At 45.9% G+C, this 10,055-nt stretch overlaps 2 protein-coding genes across 2 annotated transcripts; both read right to left on the reverse strand.

Annotated features, from left to right (window-relative positions):
* Positions 1 to 5,755: 5,755 nt before the first annotated feature.
* On the reverse strand, positions 5,756 to 7,274 carry N7477_009047 (uncharacterized protein; the record flags this gene model as incomplete). Its single annotated transcript, XM_056970708.1, has 3 exons — positions 5,756 to 6,526; positions 6,612 to 6,996; positions 7,054 to 7,274. 3 exons carry the CDS (start codon positions 7,272 to 7,274, stop codon positions 5,756 to 5,758), a joined length of 1,377 nt encoding a protein of 458 aa, XP_056817687.1.
* Positions 7,275 to 9,648: 2,374 nt separating this feature from the next.
* Positions 9,649 to 9,942, reverse strand: cgnA (collagen triple helix repeat protein; the record flags this gene model as incomplete). Its single annotated transcript, XM_056970709.1, has 1 exon — positions 9,649 to 9,942. The coding sequence occupies one exon, from the start codon at positions 9,940 to 9,942 to the stop codon at positions 9,649 to 9,651; it is 294 nt and encodes a 97-aa protein (XP_056817688.1).
* Positions 9,943 to 10,055: the final 113 nt, after the last annotated feature.

Consider the following 10,055-nt stretch of genomic DNA (forward strand, 5'->3'; position numbering starts at 1 on the left):
CCATCCGTCTTGGCAGTGGCGCGTACTTTAATTGGACAAGGTCCCCCAGCCACCCAGGCACTAATCATCTCAGCCTGTTTGATGGATATTGCGACGCTAACTAATGATTCATCATTCGGAAAACTCAGGATGGCACACTTGCTGCGGCAAGCAGCCTGCGCCATTTGCGATACAGATAGTGTTACGCTGCCGACGATGTCATGCATAATCTGGTGCTTCGAAGGGGTTAAACGAGGCACCATTCAGGTGTGACCACTCGTGCTTAATTATAGTAAAGGTCTGCATGTACTAGGGGTGATGTTCAAATCTAGACTGGTTGCTCTTTGTCCTGCCATATCTCCAAATGAGCAGGCATCCGTTTGTCTAGCTTCTTTGCTGGATCGACAGTCTAGACCGCCTGAAGAACTGACGAGTCGAATACAGAGGCTATGTTTAAATGTTATTTACGAGCGTAATAAAATACTTTTAAGAATGGGGCTCAGGGGCAGAGTAACCGTAACCGGTATAGCGTGTTTCGGGACAGGGTTCGAGAAAGAATTTCTGTGCACGTGGTGAAACTGATTTCGATCCTCCCTGTATGAGTATCCGAAAGAAGATTGGCTACAATGATGATGACCGGTGCGAGTGCGGCGCGCAGGAGACAGTCGCCCACGTCTTGATGGAATGCCCGAGGCTAAGAGAGCCGCGAATAGAATTGAGGAGACAGGTTGAGGACGCGCTCAACAGCGTATCGAGTCTGCTGGGAGGCTCAAAAGAAGGTGAGGTGAGAAAGGTAAACCAGACACCGTCTCGCGAGCCAAGACAGTACGAGCTGTACTGGATTTCGCCGAGACGTCACAGAGGTTTCGCAGTCGTGCGTCATAAGGACAGCCTAACAACGGGAACGGCAATGGGCCACGATAGGCCGTGACGAGGCACTAAGTTAATGTCAGGAAGTGGATCACTCTATCTGTAAGTACATGGATATATATAGTTGTCGTATCGCTCGCGAGGGGTCAGGGTAAATGATTTCACATACACACACACACACACACACACACCCAGTATGAGTAGTCTGTAAGAGAGACGTGCGAAAAGCTCGTATAATTAGAAAGATTTCGCTCCTGATCAGATTATAAGGGGATTTGGCGCTCAGCTCTCTCCCAATTCAGCACTCTCCCTCAATTTACCACTTCCATCAATTAGCTACTGGCTCATCTAAAACCAGCCTCCAATCTGGGTGGTAAAAAAATGATGGCGAAAATACTGATCTGTGCAATCCTTGACTCACGAGATAGTGGACTTCAGACTTCCAAAAAGCATCATTTTCAATTTACAATCCAAGTGTCATAAACTTTTATTACTGTTCGCTCCGGATTTGGAATTGCGTCTTGGGATATATGGCTGATCTGCCTCCATATACGGGTTGCATCTCTCCCTCAAAATCTACCGCATTTGTCCCACCTCCCTTCCCCCGCCTCTACCTTTGCTCTCAATTCCATCATAGCCGATAGCCCGCTCTTCAATCTCCAGCTACAACTTTCTGGCAATAGCGACGACGACGAGATCTCACCAAATCCTGCATTAGCAGGCTCCGATGAACCGCTACCCAATGCCAGAGAGAAGAGCTGTGACGCATTGAGATTGCAATGCATCGCAGGCCATTTTAAGCTCAAAAGAGATTCCACTTTGAATCTCTATATCCCTCCAAAGCACAAGCCACATCAGCTAGTGATACAGATAGGTGGTACAAATGTGTGGTACATCGAGACACACCCCGATTCCGAAGTTGATTTGCTTCGGACTGTGGAGGTGGACTTCGTAGTCCAGATTCTGGGAGCGACAGAACTGATCTTTGTCACGGGGGAACGACGCACAGTTCGGCCTGGAGATTTGTCTATTCAGAGTTCTACGGTCTATACGTGGCAAAACCCTCAAATGATTGTATTTAGTTTTTTGAATAATCACATTCATAATTGTTGGTTCTGGGTGTTTGTCATGCCATTTCATCGTTGCAGTCAATCACGGCCATCAGACCGCTTATACTCAATTACTAGATCTTGCTTGTATGATTAAGTCTTAAGTTGACTCTGGTCCGTGCGATTCATTATCTTTAACATTAACGGCTTGAAGACATAAAACCCATCATCCGTGACCATTGGATCTTAGTAGCTCCAATGGGAGGAAGAAATCACGTTAATATACCTTCAGTCAGAAAAATTAGCAACGAAATGAAGTACTGTAGCATTACATGGCTGCGATAGACTTCCTGCGGCTTTGACTGTAAGAGGATCGAAACGTATCGGCCAGGTCTGTCCTGCTTCTCATGCGCTACCTTGCGGTATCCATGGCTCAGACAGATGAGATCCGATAGTGCTGGGTATTTACAACGATTAATTGACCATCCATTTCTCGCGAAACTAGTCTATGACTTCATAATCTTCCGCTATGTTGATCATAGCTAAATTCAAAAGTCTCTTTTTTGCGATTCGCCAATTATTCCGTATGTTGAATCTAAATTATCGTTTTCGCAGACCAATGCCGGGATAATCTACAAACACTTTCCCCACCGAATTAAGTAATACCAGATGCAGAACAAGGGCCGAGTCTATAAAGATCCATAACCGTCATATCTGAGGGTTCTTCCATATCAGTCATTCCAGTTCACCATTTCTTGACTCCTGCAATTCGGATGGCTTCCAAAGCTTGCAAAATCCTAATCCTGCACGGTAGGTTATCATGAACACAAGTTCAAATGGAAAGCTAACGATTCCAGGTCATGGGCAATCTGCTGAGATTATCAAGCCGAAAACACGCTACGTGAGAGAAAGTGTTCCGCACTCTGTCAGAAGATATAAATTTTGAGTTTGAATATCTATCTGGTGTCTTACCGGCCTACCCAGATGCAGATGACCCTCAGGATCAAAGGGTTTGGGGTTATGGGGAACCGGAAAAGGACAGGATCAAAGGCTTAGACAGATCCATCAAACATATAACGTAATCCACAAGCCATCCGCCACCACAACCCATCCGCCACCCCATCCAATTTCGCGTCTCCGTATATCTCCCACCACTTTAAATCATTTATTATGCCACCAATTCGTTCCGAAACAAGCCAAGATGCTATCCATTAAGAGGGTAGGATTGAACTTGCAATCCAGGCTTTTAAAAATAAGGATATTCCGACTATCACGGCTGCTGCGCGCGTCTATAGCATACCGCGATCTACGCTGCGCGACCGCATCAATGGTCATCTTTCAAAGGCTACTACACGCGCCAATGGCCATAAAATGACCCAGCTAGATAATGATACGCTTACCAAGTGGATTCTATCTATGGATGATCGCGGTGCATCCCCTCGGCATGCAATGGTACGCAATATAGCTAATATTCTTCTTGGGGCTACCGGTTCCACTACAGTCGGCGTGAATTGGGTTGGGAACTATATCAAACGTACACCGTCTATCCAAACACGTTTCTCGCGACGATATAACTATCAGCGTGCAGAGCAAGAGGATCCCCGGGTATTAAATGACTGGTTTCAGCTAGTTAGGGAGACTATTACGCGCTATGGTATCCCGCCTGATGATATCTATAACTTCGATGAAACAGGCTTCGCAATGGGCCTCGTTTCTACCGCAAAAGTGGTCACTAGAGCTGAATACTATGGCCGGAGATCTGTCTTATAGCCAGGTAATCGTGAATGGGTGACCGCAGTGGAGACAGTTAATGCTTTAGGCTGGGCTTTACCACCGTTGATTATATTCAAAGGCAAGCGCTATATTGAAATATGGTTCTATGATACCCTAAAGGACTGGCGCTTCGAGGTAAGCCCAAATGGGTGGATATCTGACGCAATTGGGCTTCGATGGCTTTAAAAGCTATTTATTCCTTTGACCGCAAACCGCATACGTGGTCGGTATAGGCTATTGATTCTTGATGGTTATGGAAGCTACCTTACGCCTGAATTTGATCGTCTATATACTAAAAACGACGTCATACCTATATATATGCCACCGCATAGCTCACATCTATGGCAGCCGCTAGATGTAGGCTGTTTCGCAGTGCTAAAACGATCATACGGTCGCTTAGTGGACCAACAGACACGCATGGGGATAAATCATATCGACAAGCTTGATTTCCTTACAGCCTACCCACGCGCACGCGAAGACGCCTTTCAGGCTAGAAGTATTCAGATGCATTCAAAGCGACCGATTTAATACCGTTGAATGCGGCAGAAGTCCTTGATAAGCTCAATATTTAGCTTCGTCTGCCTACACCATCAGACCGACCATCAAGCCGATCAAGCATTTATTGCCCCGAAACACTAAGTAATATCAAACAGCTTTCAAAGCATAGGGCATCAGCAAAGCGTCTTATTAAGTATCGGTCAGATAGCCCACCGACGCCTACAAAAGAGGTGTTTAATCAGGCTTACAAGGCATGCGAACAAGTCATAAAGCGTATCCTTCTATTGGAGCAAGAAGTGACAGATCTACGTGCTGCAAACTATAAAAAGATGAAAAAAAAGGCATTGCCTAAACGGCAAATACAGCGCGATGAGGGCTTATTCGTTCATGAAGCCCATAGGCAAGGCATTGGTCTACCAGGGGGCATAGAAGGTGGTGGGGTGGTCTCTACAACACCCACCCGGAGAGCTTCAGCGACCGTTGAGTCAACCAATAGACGTCAATATGCATGCAGCGTATGCAGAAGGCCTGGCCATAGGGCTAATATGTGTCCAGATAGAGATTAAGTTGAATATAAATGCATTGTGGTAGTTTAAAGGCTTCATGAATAGAAGAATAAGTGGGTGGGGTGGCGGATGGGTTGTGGTGGCGGATGGCTTGTGGATTACGTTACTTGATGCTCTTGACCAAAAGGGTCCCTTTAGTGGGATGATTGGATTCTCCTCGGGTGCCGCCATGACTGCCATTGTCACCTCAATGCTGGAGAAGAGAAAAACAATTTGCGATATCCCATGGAAGGTGATCGAAATGCCCTTGATTGATTTTCGTGAACATAATCTGATTATTTTTTTAAGACATATCATCCGCAGTTGAGATTTGCAATATGCTTGAGTGGGTTCAAACTGAGGAATCAGTGCTATGAAGCCTTCTATTCTCCACGAATTTCGACTCCTATTGTCCCATTCCTTCGGCGAGTTGGATGCAACAATAACTCCAGCTCAGACGGAGACGTTGGCACTGGATTGCTTATCTCCGTGGTTTTACCAATTCTTCGGCGGCCATTATGTGCCCCAAGGCAAAGAACATATGAGTTTCCGTCACTCACTTGGAGGCTTTTTGAGGGATGTGCTGGGACTTGGTTCAACATCGCGGGAAACTTGGACAGATGTCAACGTCTACAGCGTCAGGAACAATGTGCGAAGGGCCGTTTGTCCGCCTATGGGGCCGGTTACATGTAGTGTCAGATGAGGTCAAGGTGTTGGCCCAGTGATTGAATAGCTATGATTCCCGTTCACCTGGTCATACTCATTCCTAATAAGATGATACAAGACCCGGAACCAAGCAAATAGTCGCATCTTGATCTTGTCTTGATATTTCCAGACCTGACCTAGCCCAGCGCCATCTACTACAAACTAGGTTTCGCTGATATTTTGGTCATAAAGAGATATCATTTGTAGATATCGTGCTCAACGCATCACTTCGTGCCTAGAAAATAAAACGGGATATTGTATTGAAAGGCAGGAAGTACCTGTTGGACGCTTGTTTCGTCTATGAGCGTGTTTAGGCGATCTCGGAAATACAATTGCTCACCAAAGACGTTTGAGATGGTGTCCGGATGGTGTCCGTATTGATGCACTCGCTTGAACCGTGAACAGCGGAAATGCAGCGGCAAGGCCGTACCTAGCTAAGCTGTTGGCACTCATGGCGCTTGCCACTGTTGAGCCATGGTAGGTATCGACAATATACTGGGCTGTACTAACGAAGACGCAAATATTCCCCCAGGCGAATAACATGATTGCAGTCACAGGAGCTATCCATGGAGTATCAGCTCGAGCGGTCCAGCCAAACCAGAAGAGGCTAATTGGTAACCCAATGCTGCCAATCAAAGAGGGATAAAGTCGAAACTCAGGTGGTACTGATCGTCCGTGATAGACTACGGCCTTGGGGCGGTAGAGAGATATGTCGCATAACAATACGGTAATGGCACCGAACAAGCATCCAACAACTATTGAGAGAAAAACAAGACCGGTATTCTCGATATCAAAGCCGTAGATACCCTGAAAGACCATAGGGAAAGCAGCAAAGAATGAGAACAGTGTTGCGAATTCACATGCCACATAAAGGCAGATTAAAGCAACAATTGGTTCCGTCGCCATCATTTGGGCTGGACGGAGAAGAGCGATAGTTGCGAAAAGTCGGATTTTTGAAGAAAGTGGTGATGGAGGGGGCAAAGTCGAGCTAGAGATCTTCGAGCGTCGGCTTTTGAGCACTGGATGGAATGTCTCTCTTGCCATGGATGTTGCGATAATCGTACACACGGCAAGAAGTAGCATAGTCCATTGCGTCCATCGCCAGCCCTTCCGATTAACTAAGAAACTACCAATCACAGGTCTACTTACATCAGTGGTGTTCTGCGTCATTATAAGGAGATCTCGAACTCACCCCAAGACCGGGGCCGAGGAAAGGAGTCAGGATAAATATAGTCGATGGTATAGCCCGAGCGGCCGGCTTAAACGTTTCATTGATGGTTCCTGCAGCAATTGCCAAAGGAGGTGCGAAACAAAGCCCTGCGAGGAATCGCAAGACACAGACTGCCGTGAACGTGTTACTGAGACCAACGCCAAGGGTGAATAGACTTCCAAGTAACACGGAGCCTATATAAACGGGATATCTCCCAACGGTCTCGGAAAGTGGTCCTCCTAGTATTGATCCCAGGGCCAGGGCAAAGACGTAAAGCGACAAGGGAAGAATCGCGACCGTACTTCCAACCTCAAACTCCTCCATGAATTGGGAATGAGCTGGGGACAGGATAGATACGCCAAGTGAGCTAGGTACTTTGTTAGTCCGCATGAATGTTACATTAATTGAGAATGACTTGGCTCACGTAGTGAAAGCTGCTGAGGCAATCATCAGCACCTGATGAGCTTTCCACTTTGCCGACCAATTGTAGGGATTCGTCGGGTCAGCTTCCCATTTGCAGATGTCTTGATCATCCAGCACATCCTCGTTACCGGATCCAGCTTCGAGTTCGCATATTGCAGATGTCCTTGACGAATCTTTCTCAGTGTGGCTTTCATTGGACTGGTGAACCTTGATATGACCCATGGCTCAGATGGTATGGATGAAGATGCTGGAGGTGTCAAAGATGTCGAGTTGACAGAGTTTATTGACTTGATAATTGAACTAGAGATATTGAGAAAGGGGTTTACTTTATAGGCAAAGCCAAGGTCCAGATTTGATGGTTCTGGCAGGTGGAGGAGATATCGCGGAACTCCTTAGAATGGATCACGTACTGGGGCACCATAGTAGCGTGGAAGGTCGAATTACATAACTCGGTATTTGTTGATTTGCTTTAACTAGGCTAATTAAGTCTGGGTATATCGAAGTTTCAATGATTTGGGGTCTGGTAAATTAGAAGCCGAGCAGATCCTGCAAGTTCGAGAGAAATTAAGATACAATTAACAAGCATTAACATGTTAAAGATTCTCAACTTCAAATGATAATTGAGTAGATTAGGCTCTGGCCGATGGGACTACGCACCCTTAATCAAGCCAATCTCGAACGTGACTGTAACTATTTAATATTTCGCGGTAAACAGAAAGTGAACAATAGCAGGAGAAATCAAAGTAAAAAAACCTTATATTGGTTTTCGACCAGATTGTTAACCGGGTGCAGTACTCAGCTCTCCCTCAATTCATCACTTGCCCTCAATTCATCACTCGCCCTCAATTCATCACTCGCCCTCAATTCACCACTCGCCTTCAAACCATCACAATATCACCTTTTTGTTCTCGGTATTTTGCTTAGTGATATCCACCAATCTAGTTTATGGAAGAGGGATCTTTTCTGGATGATACTGTACAGTTAATTTGCCCAAGTTAGAGGTGAATTTCCACAGTTGAGAGAGCGGTGAATTGAGAATGGTGAATCAAATGTGAACTAAATCGTGTACTCTTTAACACACGAGAGATTCATGAGGGCATTGTATTATTTAAGGGCACCAGTTACCGCACCTCTTTTCTTCCTTACCCCTCTGCACAGCTGAGAATTTGCCAAATTCACCCCTCTGCTGATACAAAGTGAGTCAAACAGACAGCAATAAATCTGCCGCCTATTATTCGGTTATTCTAAGCTGATAGCCTCATTCAAGATGTTTTCCGGGAAAGGGGTGCTCCGACACCAGGACCGTCGAATAAAGGCATCATTCTATATTGACGGCATTCTCAGTGGTACCGTATCACAGGCAGCTCCTTCCTTCCACGGCTCGGCTGTCTCTATTGCCTATAATGCCGTGGCTGAGTTGACTGGCCGAAAAATATATTTTGAGGGGGTAATTGGTCCAAATGATGTTCGAATCTCAGTTGGAGATGGAGTCACCGTCTCGGGACAACTCGATAAACCCATAGATAGTGCGACTCAGATTTCTGGTAAATGTTCATGGCTTCAGATCTAAGCTTCCCATGGCATGTATCATTGACGAGTGAACATGCAAATTCGAGAAATCTTTATAATGTGCAAATTTAATCTTCCCTTGCGGCATGAGTAACGATAAGCAGCGAATTAATCAAAGATCGACAGCCATTGAACTGAAAGAGGGTGTGGTGTGACGTGCAGGAGGGCCTACTGCCAGTGAAAGAAAGTTCAAGGGCCTCCATTCTACCTCCATTCCAGCGACACTGACGGCAATTTTTCGTGATACTTATATAGAGAGTGCTTTCCCGGTGGCTGTTGAACTTTCATCGCTGACTTATTCTTCATTGTGCCACGCGGCGGTTTCCAATGGCACTGGTCGACTGGTCGGTGACTGCTCCCACTCGTCTTTGGGGCCCGTGCTTTGGGGGCATGGCTATAATGATGGCTATTGTCAACCCTGTAGAAGCGCATCTTACCAGATCTATTAGCTGTTCGCCATTTCCGGAAATCTCACAGAATGAACTCTTATTCCGCTCGCAACCCTCCGTATGGAGTTAACGTCCTCCAGTGGATTGATGACCTTTCCATCTATAAACTCCATCACAAAAACCCCCAACCTCGCTCATCACAAAAAAAATCATACACGCATGGGATATGAACTTTGCGTTTGTCCATAAGTTCATTCGCTAGCCTCTGAGTTTCGAATTCTTCTTTGGTCACATCCGGGCCCCATTTCACGACTTGATGATCGAATATTCTGATAATTCGGTTACCGTATTGGCTAAGGATACTGTACTGCCAGGCAACGAGTTTGCACAAGAGGCAACCGCAGAGGCTCGTTCAACTGTAGCTTCTTATCAGACTCTATTAACCGGATGAGATGCTTAGCTTTTTCTCAGTCATCACTCTGCTTCGATTATCACTCTGCTTCAATTCATCGCGAATATTGTGTCCGTCCAGTATCAAGAAGTAGAGAAATGAACTAGTATTTAAACATCACTGAAGTACCATCGGAGTCGGTTTATCAAGCACCATTAATGATCAATCATCACTCTCACTCAATTAATTAACTCTCCCTCAATGTATCACTCTCCCTCAGTTCATCACTCTCTCCCAATTCACCACTCTCTCCCAATTCACCACTCTCTCCCAATTCACCACTCTCTCCCAATTCACCACTCTCTCCCAATTCACCACTCTCTCCCAATTCACCACTCTCTCCCAATTCACCACTCTCTCCCAATTCACCACTCTCTCCCAATTCACCACTCTCTCCCAATTCACCACTCTCTCCCAATTCACCACTCTCTCCCAATTCACCACTCTCCCTCAATTCAAATCCTTTTTCTCCCGCACTCATCTGTCCGTCATGAATTGAAGTTAATCATATTCTTCGAGACATATTACTGCCTTCCTGGCAACATTCGAGGCCTCCCTGAAGCGCTATGCTCTGGCTATCGGATTGTTTCTTCT

Source organism: Penicillium maclennaniae (assembly GCF_028827695.1).
Source record: "Penicillium maclennaniae strain IBT 15551 chromosome Unknown utg000008l:1.0-3552695.0:1.0-3555053.0, whole genome shotgun sequence".
NCBI classification, from domain to species: Eukaryota; Fungi; Ascomycota; class Eurotiomycetes; order Eurotiales; family Aspergillaceae; genus Penicillium; species Penicillium maclennaniae.